We start from the raw sequence: 24,259 nt of genomic DNA, 5'->3' as shown, positions 1-24,259 counted from the left end.
AGAGAGAGAGAGAGCAAAGGAGAGAGAATCCCTGAAAACACAAGACCTGATTACCCTGGGAGTGAGTCACAAATCTATGGATAGATAGCTTCAAACATCTAGACTCAGGCTTATAGACAAAAGGAGAAAACTGTCAAACCACACCTAGTGTAATAACCCATTGGAATAAGAGCCTCATTCCTAACATAACACAGATAATCATGTGCCTTTGTAACTTTTTAATAGGATCATAAACTGCCAGCCCAGGCAGCAGTTAAGGACATGTTCTACTACAGTGGCTTGTGAAAAATTACTACCGTTTTCCCAGGCATTCCAGTGGTACTATACTGCAGGACGCCAGTCACCTTCAGTACTAGGGCAAACACTTAGCATTTTTACATATGAAATTCGGTCCCTGGTTCGGTTTCCTGGAGCGTTTGTGAGAATTCTACAAATAAGTTTTGCTTTCACAAGACCTGAAAATAACAGTTTAATGGTAGGATTAGCAAGACACACATTCTACATGACGTTAGCGAGCGAACTTGTTTATAACGGGCAAAAAAGTTCCACGCGACTTGTGCTGCCACATCACAATACCTGGAACTCTGGTCCTGTATGATGGACCCGATACTCACACAGTTCCAAGATTCATTTCAGCCAGCGTTCGTTTGCGTTTCATACATGCTTTATAGCGTGGATCAGGGTACCAAACGCTCCAGGATCTGGATCATAAGGGGATACGTGAAAACGGGCAGGCCATGGCATCTTAGAAACACATGTAGCCTAAACCAGGCCATGGCATCTTAGCATTACTAGGATAAAGGGAACAGCTGGTACACATGTAAACTAGACCATATTGTCGCATCATGAGTGACATTCAGCAACTGTTTCTTTGACCCAGATCGAAAACTTACTGGATGTATCGTCTAACTCAGATCCAGTCAATTCAAACAGTGCAGTACATGAGGAGTAAGGAACAAAAGAAAAACCCAGCACAGTAGTAGTAGTATTGCAGTATTTTTAGTTCAGGCCTAGAGTAGCTTAGGTGTTAGGCAGCAGTACAACATTACAAAATGGTAATATGGCAGAACAGTCATTTCTAGTCTTATTCAGTGTCCTTGGTTAACATGAAGCCCTACAGGAGATATGAAAACAGAACAGTCAAAGGAGGCAAAACAACTTAACTGAGAACATAATACCAGCACATGTTGTGAATGACAAAAACAGCAATACTGTACACGTCGTGGAGAAACGTACAGATTTACAGCCCTGCGTCTTGTGCTGGAGATGGGCTTCTCACACCACCAACCCTGTTGGTAATGACTTTTTCCAGGAAGGAGGGATGGAGGGAAGAAGGAGGCAGGAGCGAGGTAGAGACGGTATACTACATACAGTTGAAGTCTGAAGTTTACATACACCTTAGCCAAATACATTTAAACTCAGTTTTTCACAATTCCTGACATTTAATCCTAGTACAAATTCCCTGTCTTAGGTCAGGTAGGATCCCCACTTTATTTTAAGGGTTTTTCACCCTTATCTACTGGGTGAAAAACCACTGTGTGCCATCACAGCAGCAATATTTGGGACCTGTTGCCACAAGAAAAGGGCAACCAGTGAAGAACAAACACCATTGTAAATATAACACATATTTATGTTTATTTATTTTCCCATTTGTACTTTAACTATTTGCACATTGTTACAACACTGTATATACACATAATATGACATTTGAAATGTCTTTATTCTTTTGGAACTTCTGAGTGTAATGTTTACTGTTAATATTTATTGTTTATTTCACTTTTGTTTACTATCTACTTCACTTGCTTTGGCAATGTTAATATACGTTTCCCATGCCAATAAAGCCCTTAAATTGAAATTGAATTGAATTGAGAGAGAGAGGGGTGGATTGCATGAAATGACACTTCCTGCCACTTAGCCTATTTACGGCAGCAGGATGGACAAGGCTCTGCTCTGTCACGACTGTAAATCCCATTTCCCTCAATGGGCTTCGTCTGCCCTCACTGGTGTTAATTGGTATTTTCTCTGGTTAAAAGTAGTGAACTACAGTATATAGGGAATGAATAGAGTGCCATTTAGGACACAGAGTTGGAGAAAACATGGTGGGCAACCACAGGCAGACCACCCTGCCATAGCACCACCACATCCCACTTCCAGTGCCTCAACATGCTCCGCTCCACTAACTCTGCTTCTCCAACCATTTGAAACCTAACATGCCGCACGAGTATTGAAACAATATCAAAATATTGTGTGGCAGTGGAAATCAGTGGCCCAGACAGAAGTGTTAGACCTTGGCCCCTGCCTGGTGTGCTGCAGTAGCTATAAGGTGGTCCTCAATAAGACAACTTCTCATACAGTTAGTAAGCTGGAGTGTAAGCTAAGCTTATTCCTAGACGGTCAGAGACTGTTTGAACTATCGCCTTGGAACCTAAGAGACAGACTGTCTATGTGAGAGTTTACTGTGCATATGAGTGTTCACTCCACTATAATCACTACCCCCCAACGTTCATCTTTCAACCGCTTCTCCCTGACCACCCACACAAGGGAAACGAAATGTTACATAACTTTAGTATGGAGACCTGAGGAGGCTTGCGGGAGGAGCTCTAGGAGGACAGGCTCACTGTAATGGCTGGAATGGAATAAATGGAACAGTATCAAACATATCCAACATATGGAAACCACGTTTGACTCTGTTACATATATTCCATTCCAGCCATTACAATGAGCCCTTTAGCTCCTCCCACCAGCCTCCTCTGATGAAGACCCTATCAGGTCCAGAGGAAGTCTCCATTGGTTTACTACATTCCGGTTAAGGTTATAGATATTTTCTCACCACACTCATAAGATTGCTGTGTTCTTGTTTTTGTTCGCCTTTACTGTCAAAACAAATGAAACTTTCAGCAGTTTTAAGAATTTAATGAGGTAGACATATGACAGTATCTGGTGTTTGGGGACTTGTAGGAGCACAGATTGAGTACTGTCTCTAACTATAAACAGGATGAAGACACACTGGTACAGTTTCAGCAGACAGTCAGCAACACAGCAGTAGCAGTATGTCTACAGTATACAGTTATCCCCAGTAGGAGAGCTCAGTGTGGGAACAGTGTCTGGGCATTGGGCCCAGCAAGACAGTAAAGTTACCTTCAACATGCTGCAGAATGTTATTACTAAATAGAGGCCACATAAGCAACTGCCCCAGAAGCATACAAACACACATTTTGTGCCTTTCTCTAATATGTGTTTTGAGTGTACATTGAGTTGAACCCAGTCTCTCTCATGGGGCATATGTAGTCTGGAGTTCAAATCAAATAAAATCAAATTTTATTGGTCACATGCGCCGAATACAACAGGTGCAGACATTACAGTGAAATGCTTACTTACAGCCCTTAACCAACAGTGCATTTATTTTTAACAAAAAAAGTAAAAATAAAACAACAACAAAAAAAGTATTGAGAAAAAAAGAGCAGAAGTAAAATAAAATAACAGTAGGGAGGCTATATATACAGGGGGTACCGTTGCAGAGTCAATGTGCGGGGGCACCGGCTAGTTGAGGTAGTTGAGGTAATATGTACATGTGGGTAGAGTTAAAGTGACTATGCATAGATAATTAACAGAGTAGCAGCAGCGTAAAAAGGATGGGGTGGGGGGGGCAGTGCAAATAGTCCGGGTAGCCATGATTAGCTGTTCAGGAGTCTTATGGCTTGGGGGTAGAAGCTGTTGAGAAGTCTTTTGGACCTAGACTTGGCACTCCGGTACCGCTTGCCGTGCGGTAGCAGAGAGAACAGTCTATGACTAGGGTGGCTGGAGTCTTTGACAATTTTGAGGGCCTTCCTCTGACACCGCCTGGTATAGAGGTCCTGGATGGCAGAAAGCTTGGCCCCAGTGATGTACTGGGCCGTACGCACTACCCTCTGTAGTGCCTTGCAGTCGGAGGCCAAGCAGTTGCCATACCAGGCGGTGATGCAACCAGTCAGGATGCTCTCGATGGTGCAGCTGTAGAATTTTTTGAGGATCTGAGGACCCATGCCAAATCTTTTCAGTCTCCTGAGGGGGAATAGGCTTTGTCGTGCCCTCTTCACGACTGTCTTGGTGTGTTTGGACCATGATAGTTCGTTGGTAATGTGGACACCAAGGAACTTGAAGCTCTCAACCTGTTCCACTACAGTCGATGAGAATGGGGGCGTGCTCAGTCCTCTTTTTTTTCCTGTAGTCCACAATCATCTCCTTTGTCTTGGTCACGTTGAGGGAGAGGTTGTTGTCCTGGCACCACACGGCCAGGTCTCTGACCTCCTCCCTATAGGCTGTCTCATCGTTGTCGGTGATCAGGCCTACCACTGTTGTGTCGTCAGCAAACTTAATGATGGTGTTGGAGTCGTGCCTGGCCATGCAGTCATGGGTGAACAGAAAGTACAGGAAGGGACTGAGCACGCACCCCTGAGGGGCCCCCTGTTGAGGATCAGTGTGGCAGATGTGTTGTTACCTACCCTTACCACCTGGGGGCGGCCCGTCAGGAAGTCCAGGATCCAGTTGCAGAGGGAGGTGTTTAGTCCCAGGATCCTTAGCTTAGTGATGAGCTTAGAGGGCACTATGGTGTTGAATGCTGAGCTGTAGTCAATGAATAGCATTCTCACGTAGGTGTTCCTCTTGTCCAGGTGGGAAAGGGCAGTGTGGAGTGCAATAGAGATTGCATCATCTGTGGATCTGTTGGGGCGGTATGCAAATTGGAGTGGGTCTAGGGTTTCTGGGATAATGCTGTTTATGTGAGCCAAACCACCCGCCAGTCTACTACCACTAGACTACTTTGAGTTGACGTTTGTGAAGGCAGCATGCATAAACATGCTATGCAGTGTCTCAGGGACGTGAGTGACTGGTTGGACATATTGTCAGCCATCCTATGGTACTAGACTGGAGGAGCTTCCCTATCATCTGGCTTCAGCTTAATAACTAACTCCATTTGTTGTGAAATACTGAATACCTTACAGTCAGTCATGCTCTGACTGGGCTCGGTATCACAGCCTACCTTACCTGCCTGCACGTCCAGACATGCCTCTATGTGTGTGTGTGTGTGTGTGTGTGTGTGTGTGTGTGTTCGTCAAGCGGACGAGGCGATGGTGTAGTTCATCACACGATGAGGAGGAAGATTGACTATTGATTCCTGGATGGATGGCCTGGACTTCATACAGCAGCAGGCAGACAGACTGGACATCAGAAAGAACACAGAGTCCCAGAACATGAGAGGGACATACTAAATGAGTACACAGACATATTATAGGCCATCATCTGGGCAAGTTGAAAATGGTCGTTCCAATGGCTTTGTGTTACAACATGGTGATAAATGACCAGATTATTTATATGATATCATAAATGCTAGATGCAGGAACCATAACACACTACACACAAACACCACAACACACTACACACAAACACCAGAACACACTACACACAAACACCAGAACACACTACACACAAACACCAGAATACACTACACACAAACACCAGAACACACTACACACAAACACCAGAACACACTACACACAAACATCACAACACACTACACACAAACACCACAACACACTACACACAAACACCAGAAAACACTACACACAAACACCAGAACACACTACACACAAACACCAGAACACACTACACACAAACACCAGAACACACTACACACAAACACCACAACACACTACACACAAACACCAGAACACACTACACACAAACACCAGAACACACTACACACAAACACCAGAACACACTACACACAAACACCAGAAAACACTACACAAAAACACCACAACACACTACACACAAACACCAGAACACACTACACACAAACACCACAACACACTACACACAAACACCAGAACACACTACACACAAACACCAGAACACACTACACACAAACACCAGATCACACTACACACAAACACCAGAACACACTACACACAAACACCAGAACACACTACACACAAACACCACAACATACTACAGACAAACACCACAACACACTACAGACAAACACCACAACACACTACAGACAAACACCACACCCACTACAGACAAACATGTGTTCCTCACTTAGAAGGTGTTTTAATATGATATGTAGCAGTATAACTCTAGCTCCATGCAGCCCCATGCCCCTGACTGACTGACTGACTGAAGCAAGGCAGAGCCTGCCTGCTGTTTAAGCACTGTGTGATTGTGTTTACAGGCTGGCGGTCAGACTAAATCATCAGCCTCACTCTCACGGGGGAAGAGGAGGAGGAACTGTCTTACTCTCACAGGGGAAGAAGAACAAGAGAGAAGAGAAACAAACAGGAAAATACAGCTGTAACTATCCTGTAACAGCGGAGAGGAGGAGAACTATGTTTTCTGCTTTTTGTTCAACCACCACTATTTCCCCATTTTCTCAACATAAAGGTCAAAGGTCCCACTTCCTCTTCAGTGTAACTATGTCTGTTATTGGGCAGGAGGACAGATCCTATCCTAAATGTTACAAACAAACCCAGTCTACCCCATGACAGACAAAACTCAGGATGGATCTGAACAGCATACTGTAGGCAGTAGGCCTTTAACACTAGTGTCCTCATGAGAGTGCAGTGCAGTCTACTAATAATCAGGTCAAGAACTGTAGACTTAGATTAAGATCAACCCCCTTTCATAGTGAAAGTCAAAGTGATCATCAGCTAAATGCAGGGTCTTATATATCTGGGAATTTTGTGTGATGAAGAGATACAATCCTGCATGGGCTATTAGATAGTCAATCAGTAAATATTGACTAACCGAGTAGAGCACAGACAGGCCATTTATATGCAAATGTAAGGAGCCAATAGAATATGGTTCACTTTGCTGCATGTTGTGGGCGTTTCGCCAGGGTGATTTGTTGAAAGCCCTTAGATTTCATCCTTGATGCTAATTTGGACAAAATTAAGACTGTCACCAACAGTTTGTGTGGCTTAAGAGGGGGAGGAAACTGCTTAGCCGTCGATATAAGAAGGGGAACTGCTTAGCATGAGAATAATACTCCTACAATAGATAACTAACTGAGAGAGCTTGTGGCTTTCTCTACTGGAATGTGGTTAAGATGGGTATAGGACATTTCAGCATGGTTTCTCATAATCATCTTCAGGTAAAATCATTTTTACTGCTGCCGATTACTGGAAAGGAGCAGGAAGTGAAGTGAAAAGGAGATAAATAAGTGCAGCGAGAGCAGTGAAAACGTGGCGGCACACTCACTCACACACACACACACACAAACACACACACAAACACAGACATTTCCTCACTATCAGAGAGTACCATCAGACCATTTTACGTCACTCGCCTCATCCACTGTCGTTTGACCTTTTCTGTCTATGTTTGCAATGGGTGTCTGCAACTCTACGTGTGTGTATGTAGACTATGTACACATGCATGAATGTGTGTATCAGAAAGTCCCATTGAGCAGAAGCAATGGAAGCTGGTCAGCTCTGCTTATGCTGTATAACAGTGTAGTGTAGAGTAGAGTGTACAACGTCATCCATTTCGTATGACATGTAACGTCCTGCAAAAAGGGACACACTTTTTTTTCTGCAATTCGTATGAAACGTTACGAATGTGTAACTGCTTCAGACATCAGCCTTACAACCAGCCTGCCAGCCAGCCACACTGCAGACACCAGACTGCCAACCAGCCATCCATCCAAGCCACTGACCCGTCCCTGCCCCCATCCTAATCTGTTCTCGTTTGTTCCCTGCCTGCCTCCTGCCTTCTAACCTGAGCTTGACAGTGTCACCTCCCTTCCCTATATATCCTGGCCTGATCTCTGCTCCCTGATCCCTTGCTCTGGCCTCACTGTCCTCTATCCTCCGTCCTCTACCCTGTCTCCCTGCCACCTGACCCCTTAAAGTGGAACTGAAAGCGTTGTAACAATATGAAATCTTATTAAAACCTGTTCATACACACCCCCAGCAAGAAAATATTAATTTTTTACATTTTCTGATAAGCGAGGACTTTTCACATTTTCATACTTTCATAGAATGTTTGGGAATTACATAAAGTAAGTCATTTGTGAAAATTCTATAGCAATATAGAGTGGGACAATTAATAGACACTGTAGTAAATAAAAACATAATAAAAACGTGTCAGTCTTGTCCAGGACCGGACTCTACACAGATCGATGCGCCATAGCCAATCAGAGCTACAGTAGGCCTTATGCAAATAAGCCATTTGCCACACGGTCTGCCATCATTTACTATGAACTGGACTGTGTGTTTACAGGCAGTAGCAACAGTGCAACTTTAGATCATTCTCCAAAAGCCACAAAATACACCTGAATGGATTTCTGCAAATATGTAAATACCACGGTAGTCCTCTTACATTTGTGAACTTTACAGTCCTATTGACCAAACAACCATGAACAGGTAGGCTACCTCTCCCTCAGTTGCCTATGCACAGCAGACCGCCGGGATTTCCTTGTCCCATCACGCTCTAGCGACTCCTTGTGGCGGGCCGGGCGCCTGCAAGCTGACTTCGATTGTCAGCTGGATGGTGTTTCCTCTGACACATTGGCCTCCGGGTTAAGCAAGCAGTGTGTCAAGAAGGAGTGCGGCTTGGCAGGGTCGTGTTTCGGAGGACGCATGGCTCTCGACCTTCGCCTCTTCCGAGTCCGTAGGGGAGTTACAGCGACGGGACAAGACTGTAACTCGCCCTTCTGCAGCTTGCCACGCACCCACTCGTCCAATGACATGACTGCTTAGCTGTGTTTTTAGCTTGCTAAATAAATAGCTACATACACTACATGACCAAAAGTATGTGGACACCTGCTCATCGAACATCTCATTCCAAACTCATGGGCATTAATATGGAGTTGGTCCCCCCTTTGCTGCTATAACAGCCTCCACTCTTATGGGAAGGCTTTCCACTAGATGTTGGAACATTGCTGCAGAGAGCATTAGTGAGGCCGTGCACTGATGTTGGGCGATTAGGTCTGGCTCGCAGTCAGTGTTCCAATTCATCCCAAAGGTGTTCGATGGAGTTGAGGTCAGGGCTCTGTGCAGGCCAGTCAAGTTCTTCAACACCGATCTCGACAAAACATTTCTGTATGGACCTCGCTTTGTGCACGGGGCATTGTCATGCTGGAACTGGAAAGGGCCTTCCCCAAACTGTTGCCACAAAGCTGGAAGCACAGAATCGTCTAGAATGTCATTGTATGCTGTAGCGTTAAGATTTCCCTTCACTGGAGCTCAGGGGCCTAGCCCAAACCATGAAAAACAGCCCCAGACCATTATTCCTCCTCCACCAAACTTTACAGTTGACACTATGCATTGGGGCAAGTACCGTTCTCCTGGCATCCGCCCAAACCCAGATTAGTCTGTCGAACTGCCAGATGGTGAAGTGTGATTCATCACTCCAGAGAACGCATTTCCACTGCTCCAGAGTCCAATGGCGGCGAGATTTACACCACTCCAGCGAACGCCTGGCATTGAGCATGGTGATCTTAGGCTTGTGTGCGGCTGCTCGGCCATGGAAACCCATTTCATGAAGCTCCCGACAAACAGTTATTGTGCTGACGTTGCTTCCAGAGGCAGTTTGGAACTCGGTAGTTAGTGTTGCAACCGAGGACAGACTTCAGCACTCGGCGGTCCCATTCGGTGAGCTTGTGTGGTCTACCACTTCGCGGCTGAGCCGTTGTTTCTCCTAGACATTTTCACTTCACAATAATAGCGCTTACAGTTGACCGGGGCAGCTCTAGCAGGGCAGAAATTTGATGAACTGACTTGTTGGAAAGGTGGCATCCTATGACGGTGCCACGTTGAAAGTCACTGAGCTCTTCAGTAAGGCCATTCTACTGCCAATGTTTGTCTATGGAGATTGCATGACTCTGTGCTTGATTTTATACACCTGTCAACAATGGGTGTGGCTGAAATAGCCGAATCCATTAATTTGAAGGGGTGTCCACATACTTTTGTATATATAGTGTATAAGCTAGCCTATTAGCCACACTATGACTGACTTGAGGTCATTGCCCTTGCTAGTTTGAATGTATTGACATTCCCAGCCTTAGTTACATTCATCAGTTTTTGTCCAAAAGATTGTGTCATTGAAACTGAAACAGTGCATCCTGAATGGCTGGAGGCAGCAAACAATGTACCAGGCCAGTTGTGATTTACAACCTGATAGCAACATTTGTTGGACTACTAAGAAATGTATTGGTGAATTATCTATACTGAACCAAAATATAAACACAACATGAAACAATTTCAATTGTTTTACTGAGTTACAGTTCATATAAGGAAATCAGTCAATTGAAATTAATGAATTAGGTCCTAATCTATGGATTTCACATGACTGGGAATACAGATATGGATATGTTGGTCACAGATACCTTTAAGAAAAGGTAGGGCATGGATCAGAAAACCAGTCAGTATCTGGTGTGACCACCATTTGCCTCATGCAGCACGACACATCTCCTCGCATAGAGTTGATCAGGCTGTTGATTGTGGCCTGTGGAATGTTGTCCCACTCCTCTTCAATGGCTGTGCGAAGTTGCTGGATATTGGTGGGAACTGGAACACGCTGTCGTACACGTCAATCCATAGCATCCCAAACATGCTCAATGGGTGACATGTCTGGTGAGCATGCAGACCATTAAATATCTGGGCCATTTTTAGCTTGCAGGAATTGTGTACAGATCCTTGCGACATTGGGCCGTGCATTATCATGCTGAAACATGAGGTGATGACGGCGGATGAATAGCACAACAATGGGCCTCAGGATCTCATCACGGTATCTCGGTATCATTCAAATTGCCATCGATAAAATGCAATTGTGGTTGTTGCCCGTAGCTTATGCCTGCCCATACTATAACCCCACAGCCACCATGGGGCACTCTGTTCACAACATTGACATCAGCAAACCGCTCGCCCACGACGCCATACACGTGGTCTGCGGTTGTGAGGCCAGTTGGACGTACTGTTAAATTCTCTAAAACAACATTGGAGCCAGCTTCTGGTAGAGAAATTAACATAAAATGATCTGGCAACAGCTCTGGTGGACATTCCTGCAGTCGGTATGCCAATTGCCCCATCTGCCCCATTTGTGGCGTTGTGTTGTGTGACAAAACTGCACATTTTAGAGTGGCCTTTTATTGTCCCCAGCACAAGGTGCACTTGTGTAATGATCATGCTGTTTAATCAGCGTCTTGATATGCCACACCTGTCAGGTGGATGGATTATCTTGGCAAAGGAGAAATGCTCACAAACAGGGATGTAAACAAATTTGTTCACAACATTTGAGAGAAATATGCTTTTTGTGTGTGGAACATTTCTGGGATGTTTTATTTCAGCTCATGAAACATGGGACCAACACTTTACATGTTGCGTTTATATTTTGATTATGTGTATATTAATCATGCATTAAACTGCATCCATCTATTCTGCCAACAATGCCTTACTGTACGTCATGGAATTTTGAGTAAAATATAACCTATTTTTAAAACATGGTTTTGTAGCATAAACTGGGAATTTGATACTTTTAACTGATATTATGATTGTCTGTTTGTTTCATATCTGCAAAGCACTTAAAACACTGTCAGTTCCACTTTCACTCATGACAATGAGCTGCCATCAGATGCCTGTTCTCTATGCTCTGTCCTTTACCCTCTTAGCCTAGTCTGCTGTTCCATATGCTCTGTCCTGCTCCACTAGTCTCAGCTCATCGTCCTTCAGACAATAACAGTCATGGTCAATATAATACCCGCGCTAGGGTTATTGCTTTGAGGAAGGTAGGGAGATAGATAACACCCGGACTAGGGTTAGTGTTTTGAGGAAGGTAGGGAGATAGATAACACCCGGGCTAGGGTTAGTGTTTTGAGGAAGGTAGGGAAATAGATAACACCCGGGCTAGGGTTAGTGTTTTGAGGAAGGTAGGGAGATAGATAACACCCGGACTAGGGTTAGTGTTTTGAGGAAGGTAGGGAGATAGATAACACCCGGGCTAGGGTTAGTGTTTTGAGGAAGGTAGGGAAATAGATAACACCCGGGCTAGGGTTAGTGTGGGAGATAGATAACACCCGGGCTAGGATTAGTGTTTTGAGGAAGGTAGGGAGATAGATAACACCCGGGCTAGGGTTAGTGTTTTGAGGAAGGTAGGGAGATAGATAACACCCGGGCTAGGGTTAGTGTTTTGAGGAAGGTAGGGAAATAGATAACACCCGGGCTAGGGTTAGTGTGGGAGATAGATAACACCCGGGCTAGGATTAGTGTTTTGAGGAAGGTAGGGAGATAGATAACACCCGGGCTAGGGTTAGTGTTTTGAGGAAGGTAGGGAGATAGATAACACCCGGGCTAGGGTTAGTGTTTTGAGGAAGGTAGGGAGATAGATAACACCCGGGTTAGGGTTAGTTTATAAACATACAGGGTAGCTATGTGTGCAGTGACAAGAGAAGACCAGAGCAGAGCAGGGCCACAGCTAGAGCCCCCATGTTTCACACCCAGCAACCACAAGTCAGATACAAGGCGCAGACACATTTACATTTTAGTCATTTAGCAGACGCTCTTATCCAGAGCGACTTACAGTTAGTGAGTGCATACATTTAAATTTTTTATACTGGAATCGAACCCACAACCCTGGCGTTGCAAATGCCATGCTCTACCAACTGAGCTACATCCCTGCCGGCCATTCCCTCCCCTACCCTGGACGACGCTGGGCCAATTGTGCGCCGCCCCATGGGTCTCCCGATCGCGGCCGGCTACGACAGAGCCTGGATTCGAACCAGGATCTCTAGTGGCACAGCTAGCTCTGCGATGCAGTGCCTTAGACCACTGCGCCACTCAGGAGGACACCACAGTACCTCCCTCTCTACACACCCTTTCTCCCACTCCAGACTGCTCCTGCTGCAAAACAAACCACTGGCTGGCGGACTATCCTAATACTGTATGTCTAGTGATGTGTGTACACACAAGCATTCGCTGGGCGGAGGGCGGGAGCATTCCGGTTGGTGCACCAGCACAATACCTGCTGACAGCAAACCTTAATAGCCCACAGAGCAAAAAGCAAACTGCCTGCCACTCTTGTTCTGGACCCTCTGTTCACAAGTGTGTGTTTGTGTGTGTGTGTTTGTGTGTGTGTGTGTGTGTGTGTGTGTGTGTGTGTGTGTGTGTGTGTGTGTGTGTGTGTGTGTGTGTGTGTGTGTGTGTGTGTGTGTGTGTGTGTGTGTGTGCATGTGTGAGTGCATGCGTGAGTGTGTGAGTGCATTTCCATGTGTGTTGTCTCACAGCCAGTTGAGTGAGCAGCAGGTGCTGCAGTTGACAAAGACACACTGACGTACTGGATCTCTACCTCCATCCCTTCTCCTCTGGTCCCCTGCCATCGGAGCAAGATGAACCTCCAGATCTAGTTTCCTGAGCGGTGTGGCCACCGCAGAGACCACCATACGCTCCTGTCATTAAGTGTGTCACTCGTAAAGACAAACGGCATCTTTAAAGGTGGAATGACAACTATTTAAAGGTGGAATGACAGAGCTTTAAAGGTGGAATGACAGATCTTAAAAGGTGGAATCACAGTTTTACAGGTGAAGCCAGGACCATGTGAGTTAATGGCGGGACTAATGAGACATGTTGCCACATTAACACACAGCCCTATCAATAGATGACACGGATCAGATGCATGACTGGCAGTCAGGCCTGGGACGGAGAGGGGAGACCAGCTGCTGGCTAACGGACAGACAGACAGACAGACAGATGGGTGGACAGGCAGACAGACAAGACAAAGACAGGCAGGCAGGCAGGCAGGCAGGCAGGCAGACACAAATACACAGCGTCTAAACAGAACGGCAGCCTGCGTTCATCAGAGAGAGGAAACTTACTGAGGCAGGTTAATAATTAGGCAGAGCCTTATGCTGACTCACATCCACAAACTAATAACCTGTTGTTGGGACACATTAACCAGCGACATGGCATAATGGCTCTGAGTGTCAGTGTGTGTGTGTGTGGTGGGGAATTTCCATCTTAATGACAGAGTGGGTTGTCTACAGGTCCCTAAGGTGAGGCAGGGCTCGGTATAGATTAGCTGTCACTGTGGTCAATGATTTAGCGAGACCCACCTTGCTCTAACTGAGAAAAGAAGGGCAAGGTAGCTCCCGATTTCCCATCACCATGTCATCTATCACTCCCCCATATCACCCATTCACACCACAGGACTCTCTGTACTCTATACCCATTCTGGGACCTTCATATTTCTCTCCTGTTTGTCTTTTATTCTATCCTCTCCTGATCACTTCTTTCATCCTTCAACTTGAATGAATTTCCTTTCTACCATCTCTCTCTCTCTCTCTCTCTCTCTCTCTCCCCCTCCCTCTCTCTGTCAATTCAATTCAAGGGGCTTTATTGACATGGGAAACATATGTCTACATTGCCAAAGCAAGTGAACTGGATAAACAAAAGTGAAATAAACAATAAAAAGGGAACAGTAAATATTACACTCACACAAGTTCCAAAATAATAAAGACATTTCAAATGTCATATTATGTATATATACAGTGTTGTAACGATGTGCAAATAGTTAAAGTACAAAAGGGAAAATAAATAAACATAAATATGGGTTGTATTTACAATGGTGTTTGTTCTTCACTGGTTGCCCTTTTCTTGTGGAAACAGGTCACAAATGTTGCTGCTGTGATTGCACACTGTGGTATTTCACCCAATGGGAGTTTTTCAAAATTGGATTTCTCTCTCTCTCCCCCTCCCTCCCTCTCTCTCTCTCTCTCTCTCTCACTCTCTCTCCCTCTCTCTCCCCCCTCTCTCTCGTTCTCTCCCTCTACCTCCTCTGACTTTAACAGTTCACTTTGAGCTCTTGCCTCTACAAGTTGAGAGCAGAGGAATGTGCCAGTCTGAAGAGAATGAAGGAGAGCCATCACAAATTAATGAATGTCTGCAGCTAAGTGCACTTGTCGTCAGGCAGATAGGCAGGCAAGCACAGAGACATGAAATCTCAAGCGCACGCTGTGCTGGGGAGGAGCGACGAGGGTTGAGAGGAGGAGTTAACAGAGAGAGAGAGGCCGCTCAAATGGTTCTTATGCTAGTATTGATAGATTATGAGGACGGTAGCCCAACATGGGAATAACACAGGACAGTCGTCAGGCAAAACAAGACAGTGACACTCTCTATCTCTCAGTCAGTGTGTGTGTGTGTGTGTGTGTGTGTATGTGTGTGTGTGTGTGTGTGTGTGTGTGTGTGTGTGTGTGTGTGTGTGTGTGTGTGTGTGTATGTGTGTGTGTGTGTGTGTGTGTGTGTGTGTGTGTGTGTGTGTGTGTGTGTGCGTGCGTGCGTGCGTGCGTGCGTGTGTGCGTGCGTATGTGTCCTTCACATGACTGCAGTAAGTGAGTGGTGAGAAAGGCATTACCCATGCTGCTGTACTTTGATCACTGTCACATGAGAGTTTACATGACGAAAAGAATGCCAGAAGAGGTGAATGGTTGGGCAGGGTCAGCTTGAGTCCATCTGGGAAGCAGTATTTTCACTACTGATTTGACATTATTATACCACTGTAGTTTCACACACAAACACACACACACACACGCACACACACACGCACACACACACACTCTCTCTTGACCAAGCCTTCCTCTGTAATCCAACCATGACGGTTATAGGAGACAAATGCTGATATATTCAGTCCATAATTAATATGTTCCCTCCCATAGGCAGCTCAACCGCAATTGATTTTTCAATCTGTTTACTGTTAGCTCTGCACTGCTGCCATATCGTCTGATGTACAGACAAGCTCTCCCTTCTTTCTCCTCTCCTCCTCTCTCTCTCTCTCTCTCTCTCACACACACACACACACTCCTTTCTTTCACCTTTGATCACCCTTATTCTTCTCCTTTTAACAATAGAACCTCTGAAGCAGTCATATTGACTGCTCATGAATTAATTGATTTTATTACTCTGCCCCCCTCTGTCCTTGACTTTTCCTAAATAAGTCTCTATAACACCCTGCCTCCTGACAGTAGGGCCTGCTCCGCTCCGACAGTTGAAAGTGCAGTGCCCAGCTGATTATCACGCGGATAATTGCCTCGAACCTAAACTATACCGAAACTAATTTCACACATATAACAACAGATTCAATTAATTAATTAACGTATGATGGGGAGAAAGGGGGAGAATGGGTGAGTTGATGAGCGAGGGGAAGCGAATGATGCATAATTATGTAATTACCAATTGTGAATGAAGAACAGGGCGGGCCATTCTATTGTATTGATCAATTCTAAATATAATCTTCAAATGGTATTTTCCCCTATATCAGTCCACCCAATAAAGCAGTCTACTCTGCCCAACTTGGAGTAGGCTACACAGAGAGAGTGTGCGTAATTGTACATGCTGAACGGATTTCAATATCTAGGAAAATATCCACATCGGGCAGCAGGTGAGCCAGTGTCAGAGAATGTGGTGATGAGGCTTGTGGAACCTTGCGTTAGCAAGGCGAGAAATGTCAACGTGGACAATTTCTTCACTTCACTGTCATTGGCGAACAAGTTGCTTGCAAAGAAAACAAGTCGGCCAGCACCATGAACAAAGTGAGACAGGAGCTCCCTCCCTCTGCGCAAAATAAGGCACCTGCACATCCATTGTACTCCACAACAGTGCTGAAGAATGACAAGACGACGGGACACAATCAAGAGAAAACCGGAGACTATTACTCACTACAACCAAACAAAGGTATGTCAAAGTGTGTCAAGCAAGTGCAAGTTACGAATATTCAGTCAACTGTTAGCACAAGTGGATAACAGCTAAATGAAATCCAACTGATGCCATTGCGTGAAGACGCACACAAGCACGAGCTGACTATTTTTGACTGCTGTCATATCGACACTATTCATTATAATGCCATTATTGCTTTTGTGCTGTGTTTCACTATTTATCAAGGCCACTTGGCGCTTATAATGATGTTTAGGCTACTGTTGTTTTCATCATTTGACCGCGCGTCTTGACTGTGCGTCTTGGTGGTTGGGCTATTTTTATTTATTTTGTCATGAAAAAAAAAAACTGTTACTGTGTTCCAACACATATGCTTTCTGTTTCATAGTTGTAACAAAGGCAATCCACTAATAAAATTGATTGAATACTTGAATTTCTGTATTTTCTGTTTTTTTTTTGTTTTTACATGTGGCCTACAGTAACATAAACTAATGAAAATTCCATTGTGTTATTTGAAATAAAATATAAATAGTATTCTAATGTTACCCAAGGCCTTTATAAACACAACCAAATGATTATTTTTGCGATAGCATATATGAAATGTATTAATTACACTGTTAAAATGTTGCAGTCAGAATGACTGCTCATTAGCTTGAAGGGGGGGGTCCGTCGAGGCCCAGCGGTTCTAGTGTTAATCTGTCTTTTTGTACTCCCCAGTGTTTCCTTTCCTCAATCCTCATCCGTCCATTTTCATCCCTCTTTTCTTTTTACCTGTGTAAATGGGCCTCTCCTAGAGCAGCAGCGTCTATGTATGTCATGCTACAATGGCCAGAGTAGAGGACACCAGCTGACCTTTAGTAGGCCATTTACTACTGTTTATTACCAGGAGCTGCAGACGGAGAGGAGAGGAGAGGAGAGGAGAGGAGAGGAGAGGAGAGGAGAGGAGAGGAGAGGAGAGGAGAGGAGAGGAGAGGAGAGGAGAGGAGAGGAGAGGAGAGGAGAGGAGAGGAGAGGAGAGGAGAGGAGAGGGATCATGGAGTGTGATGCTCCAGTTGTTCACTAAGTCATAACAAATATGTAGCCTATCTTCTAATATAGGCTAACTTCTACAGCTTGTAGTTGCGTGCTCCGTCAAATGAGCTAAGCTTCAAAAGGAGAAGTTGTCAAAACTAGCTTTCTGGGCCACCACTACAGACCAAAGCACAGACCAAGACATAGACCATAACACAGACCCAGAAACATGCAACCAAAAAGCCCAGGCTCAATACAGACCACAAAACTATTAGCACCAAGACAGCCCTAAACCCTAGCTGACCTCCCCTCAATGCTCCTCTCCTCACACCACCTTTCCTCTGGTTCATTATGCCCTCCAGCATTCAAGGCAGTTCAGGGCATTACATAACACAACCAGCCTGGACTTTACACCGTCAGAAAGCAGGTATCAGACCAAATGACAACTCAACGTCCCAAATGGCTCCCTGTTACCATAGGGCTCTCGTCAAAAGTAGTGCACTACATAGCGAAAAGGGTGCCATTTGGGACGCAACCAAATAAAAACACATAATCTTATTGGAGATGGAAAACAATTTATAATTCTTTCTACTTCTATTTCTATCACCAAGATTTCTACGGGAAACACCTGTGGAAAACATGGATTCCCTGACTCTTCTGTCTTGACTTGTTGATACCTTAGGGATCTTCCATCACTGAGGAAAGAGAATAACAGGAACCTACAGATTAATATTTCACCCAGGAGACAACTTTCTCTAATGCTCTCCTGTCCTTCCATCTGACTGGGCTTATAGCTGGGGGCCATTGGCAGCAGCCAGCCAAATAGCACTGCAGGACGGTGGTATAGCACTATACCTTCAGCAGTGCAATCTTAGTGAATACTCACAGGGAGACAATCTTCCCTCGTTTCAGCCTGTAAATCAAGCAAGCTCGGCTCCAGCTTTCAAACAAAAAAAGAGTCTCCATGAAACTGCTACTACATGAAACATCTATTTCAAGTTATTTACTATTAGCTGTCTATAACCCCTGTCTCCCAGCAGTTAGTCATTCACCACACAGAGGAAGACAGTAGGTAGCGCCATGAGGATTCCCCTGAGATGAGCTTCATTGACAGGACACTAAAATTACAGCCTACTGAGTCTTCTGAAGCTAGTCTTCCCTCCCACCATTCATGTTATTTACTCAGACATCACTGTGTTTTAAGGGGCAGAGAACAACTATATACATTGGGTATTCAATCTGATGAAATGGGAAGGAGATATTTCAAAGCAGACGTTTTCTTTCTGGGTGTCTGGGCTAGATGTTGGATCAGATTGCAGGTCGGTCGGTTGACCCCTTTATTACAGCAGGTATGTGTGGACCTGTTCCTCTGTTCCAGGCCCCTCCATGTTACAGGAGGGGGTCGCAGTTCTGGAGCGACCCACTAGGTGTCATCCTCCGACAACCTTGGGCACCTCCTTACTCACAGTCTGGACTAATCATCATCCTATTGGTGTCACCTGTGTCTACCTGTTCACCTGTGTATTTATGCCCTCACTTCCCTGTGTTCCCTTGCTCAGTTTTCTCTGCTAGTTTCTCTATGCTCAGCAGTACATATCAGTGTCTGATCGGAGAAGTATGTACAGGTACTCGAGAAGTGTTCTCACTGTTTCTTTATTATTTCAGTCATAGTTACTATTTCGTATTTTGACTGTCAGCCTGTTTTTGGAGACTTATTTGCTCCACCTTTCTTTTATTGTGTTAAGTCTGTTGTTTTGTTTCCTGGCTTCGGGACCACCAGTAAAGAACCTTGTTTCACCATCTCTGCCTACTGCCTACTGTCTATCCTGCACCGCACCTGGGTCACACCTCACACCAACCCTTACACCTCAACGTCTTAGTGGGGGCAGGAAAGGTGTGACTCTGATAAACAATGTGATACATGACACCACCTGACACACTTTGTACCACAGGTTGTCCCTGACGACACAAACATAATATTAGAACTAGCTAGTATTTTAAAAAGAAACAAAAAAGACTTAATGGTATAATTCCTGTATGTTCTTTCTCTGTTCCAGAATTAGGACCATCCTGCTTTCAGACAAACATATTTACAGTAATTGAGCAAGTTTTTCCTTCCTGATAATACTTTCGTAACATGACAATGACTCAGCCACTTAACTATAATGTCATTATCAAAGAGAGAGAGAGAGAGAGAGAGAGAGAGAGAGAGAGAGAGAGAGAGAGAGAGAGAGAGAGAGAGAGAGAGAGTGTGAGTGTGTGTGAGAGAGAGAGAGAGAGAGAGAGAGAGAGAGAGAGAGAGAGAGAGAGAGAGAGAGAGAGAGAGAGAGAGAGAGAGAGAGAGAGAGAGAGAGAGAGAGAGAGAGAGAGAGAGAGAGAGAGAGAGAGAGAGAGAGAGAGTGCTCAAACAGCCATAGAGAAAGAGTCCAACACAGTAAAGAGAAAGCTGCTTGGTACACTGTGCCTGTTAATCCCTATCCTTCCAAGGACAACAACATTCTCTCACTCACTACCACCAGTGAAAAGAGCAATAGAACCAGATATAAGCACTCATAACTGAAATAAACATGGTTTATAAAACATTGTGTCTTCAACTCATTAAACATGAAATACTTGAATAAAGACAAAAAAACATATTCACTGTTGTTGAATCTCAAAAAACAGAAGTAGATCCCAGCCAGTCAAAATAATGTGTGTGTGTGTGTGTGTGTGTGTGTGTGTGTGTGTGTGTGTGTGTGTGTGTGTGTGTGTGTGTGTGTGTGTGTGTATATTTGCATGTGTATGCATGTGTCTGCGTGTAAAACAGTATTCCCCCTCTGCTCTCAGATACACAGGAGTCTAAATTCTAACTGTGTTTCCATCTGAGTGGAGCTGATGTGGTTAAGGCTCACCCTGACATGACACGCCACGACCTGGGTGCAGAAAGAAGGTCGAGAGCAGAGAACAGACTGGCCTCTCAACACAGAACACAAGAGCTGCCGGAGAAATTCCATCTGAGCAACCAACGACTCAACCACTCAACGACATGGCTGCTCTGTTTTCACCACAGGTGCTCCAGCTGTGTGAAGTCTGAACATACACCAGACATGATACAAAAGGCATATACTGTCTGTATGCTATATTGTGTGAGAGTGAATAACTGGCCTGTGGTGCATACAGTACGTAAAGTTTTCACTTTTACCAGACATGTTTCTTAAGACTATTAAGTGACATCAGGGATTCTGGAGGCTGTGTAGTCTATTCTATTGTGAGAGTGAACAGTGCAGCTGAGTTGAATATATCTGTGAAGTCTGAACCTGGTTGTTTCCTATGAAATGATAGCAGGGCTTCTGCAGGCTGTGTATGTTATGTGAGAGTGAACAGTGCAGCTGAGGTGAGTGGAGGACAAATCCAATTTGTGTTTTAATCTAATTGCAGCTTGAGATCAGGGTGAGTGTATCAAAGTAGGCACAAGGGAGAGAGAAGTAACGTCTGAATGAGCAGGGCTGCAGAATGTGGAGAGAAATTCAATGGGTTGAGCTGATGATTGAATAGTTCAATCAGTTGGTGCTCGATTATTTAGGTCTACATTCTAATGGGAGAATACATGCCTCCTTGACCTGCACGGTCCATCACTGGTCAACCACACATTCCAAAGAGGGGCATATAACCTTACAAACACCATGGTCCGTCCCAATTGGCACCCTATTCCTATAGTCAAAAGTAGTGCCATTTGAGACACATCCCATGTTGGACTTGATTAATTACTTGAGGCATGTTAGGTGAGGCATGTTAGATGAGGCATGTTAGGTGAGGCATGTTAGATGAGTCATGTTAGGCGAGGCATGTTAGATGAGGCATGTTAGGTGAGGCATGTCGAAGCATCCCTTTCTAAAAGTTAAATAAATAAGAAAGAGAGCCCAGCTAATGGATTTAGAGTGTCAAAGGCAAGTGAACATTCAGAGTCATGAGAATTGCTGAGCAAATATTCCCCAGGCCCAGATAATCCATGTCATTTCTCCCTCCCTCTCTCTCTGTTTTATGATGATAATTCCCCTCAGAGATAGGGAGAAAGCAGAGTGAAATTACTTTCTCTAAAGTAATCTCTCTTTCTCTCTCTATCCAGCATGTCTGCAGCTCACTGCAAAGTAACCACAATCTTTTAATTGTTTTATTTAATTTTTTAATCTGTTAAATTCCTAGACCAAACTAATCCTCAAACAGCACGGCAGAAGAGAAAGGCAAACAAGCCAAGCCCTGCTGACACTGAGTTGACAGTCCGATCTGGACTAGGCAGTCTCACTATAGACTGGACACAGACAGTAACCTCATTAGGCAGTCATTCTCATATCACTGATTAGCTTGGTCAATAACTACAGTAATAGGATATAACCGACTATTAACCAACTAACCAACTACTTCAAGCAGATATCAATGTCACTCTGTTAGCTACATCAGGCCCAATGCTAATGGAATAGACTAGAGGCAGATGCAGACTTTGTTATTGTGCTATATCACACACGTCCTTGTAGCAACAGGCATGCCTTGTTGAGTGAACTTTGATCACTAAACACAGACAGTTTATGGTTATAAACATGTAACCTGAATATCTGTCTGCTGGCACTGGTGGTGAGAGTTAGTCTAGTCTGTCTCCCCTACAACTATATGCCATGTAAGATGATCAATGACGGGACTATGTCATACTGAATCGGATCGGATGAATGCTCGCCATCATTCCAAAAAGATAGGCTGTTTTGTATCACATTCACTGCTGACAATGAACACTCCTTACTACGGTGTGCACTGTAAAAGTCAATGATGGTGATGATGAGGAGGAGGATGAAGAAGGGGAAGATAAGGAGGAGGAAGAGGATGAGGATGAGGCGGGGGCTATTGAATCATTGCCTATATATTAAGACTGTAAACTACGATAATCTAAAATGTTGTTACACTATTATTACACTGTTATTACTACAAACATGTCATCTAAGTTGCAGGTAGCTGTAAAACGGAGGTTAGGACACATTTGGTCCACACTGGTGAGTAACAGGTGTAAAACACATTCAGACAGAGAAAGTGAAAGTTCAGTGAATAAAACTGAGATTCAACGCTACACAGACACAAGTTGCTTGTTGCTACCTTATTGTCAGCCAGTCTCTTACCTCCAAAGAGGTTAGGCGAAAGGTGTGCTGGTAACGATCCAATCAACAACCGGGGTCCCCCTTGCCCCCCGCTGGACCTGTCCCTTTCTGCCTCCTCCGGGGTGCTGCTGCCAGACTCCTGCGAGCTGTAGGCTCCACTGCTGTTGGGGATGTTGATGCCTGACTGGGGTCTTGTCCCTGACCCTCCAGAACTGCCTCCCACGGACCTCGTCCTGGGGCCAATGTGTTGGCTGGAGGTCGCTGTGGTTCCCGAGGCCCCGTGAGCCGACGGGCCGTACGCGTGATAGCTCATTGCCATGGCTGCAGTCCTACCGTTCCCATTGCTGGTAGTAGAGGTGCTCGAAGGTAGATCCGAGCCCGAGTAAGCCCTGGTCCGTCCGTTAGCGGCTGGGCTGCTCTGCTTAGCCCCCATATCTGTCGCGGGTGCCAACACACGTCCACAGATTTACACTGAATTATTAAAGGGCTCGTGCAGCACGGCGGCGGTCAGTGAGTGTGCCAGATTTAAAACGCAAAGGGACACAAGTACACGACCACCCAGCCCAGGACAATGTTTAAAAGAAAAATACCAAAAGTGGAAATTATACGATTTCCAATGACATGTTGAAAATGTCAATGAATAAAAGTAACTGACAGCGACGCAAAATAGCGGTTTGAAAAACCGTCCTTACTGTGCACCAAAAACAAAGTAAATATGCATGACATTAAAACTTCGCGCAGAGTTCAGAACATGTCACGACCATAATCCAGAATAAGTAGTTGTTGCCATTTTGCAGTTATCAAATCTTTCGTCGTCCCAGTTGCTTGTTTTGGATTAATATGCTTTGGCTGTTGTTTTCTGAATAATGACAGTCCTCTCCGCCATACCTCCTCTCTATCATACGAAAGTGAAGAGCCCCGCTCCCCACGCTTCCTAGTTAGCCGACCGCAGGCAAGCACAGTGAAACTATTATAATGTAGGAGGAAGTGATGGAGGAAAGGGGATGACAGAGAAACAGCAGAGACGAAGCGAAAATAGCGGGGACGGGGCTCCGTGCGCACAGCACTGAGCACTGACTTGGTTGCGGAGTGAGTCGAGTTTGGAGGCGGATCCACTGTATTTGTGTGCGTCAGGTTACGTCAGCACCAGCAGTGCACAAGCCTAGCGACATCAACAACAAGAGCATGAAGCCTCATTTCGGAGTGGCCAGTCTGGGCAATAGGATCAAGGACAGTTGGAAATGGTTGAGACAACTTTTAGTACCTGTTAAATTATACGCATTTGTTGCTGGAAACGAGCCACAAATAGCTCTAGGCAAACCTGTAAACTCAGTTCTGGTTCATGCCCCTCTTATAGAGCATAATAAACCATAGACTCTAGGAATAAACTGATCAACTTCATTTACATTTACATCATTTAGCAGACGCTCTTATCCAGAGCGAACTACAGTT

General features: G+C 44.8%; 1 protein-coding gene across 1 annotated transcript in view; it reads right to left on the bottom strand.

The window, feature by feature from the left end:
- znrf2b (zinc and ring finger 2b) overlaps window positions 1–23,889 on the bottom strand; it is an 88,114-nt gene extending 64,225 nt beyond the window's left edge. The window contains exon 1 of the mRNA XM_084175676.1: window positions 22,829–23,889. Coding sequence (XP_084031802.1) covers window positions 22,829–23,240 — 412 coding nt within the window. The 5' untranslated portion in view covers window positions 23,241–23,889. The remainder of the gene's footprint in view (window positions 1–22,828) is intronic.
- Window positions 23,890–24,259: the final 370 nt, after the last annotated feature.

This window comes from Coregonus lavaretus (assembly GCF_964263955.1).
Source record: "Coregonus lavaretus genome assembly, chromosome: 13".
In the NCBI taxonomy this organism is placed as follows: domain Eukaryota; kingdom Metazoa; phylum Chordata; class Actinopteri; order Salmoniformes; family Salmonidae; genus Coregonus; species Coregonus lavaretus.
This window is presented reverse-complemented; position numbering and strand designations above follow the sequence as displayed.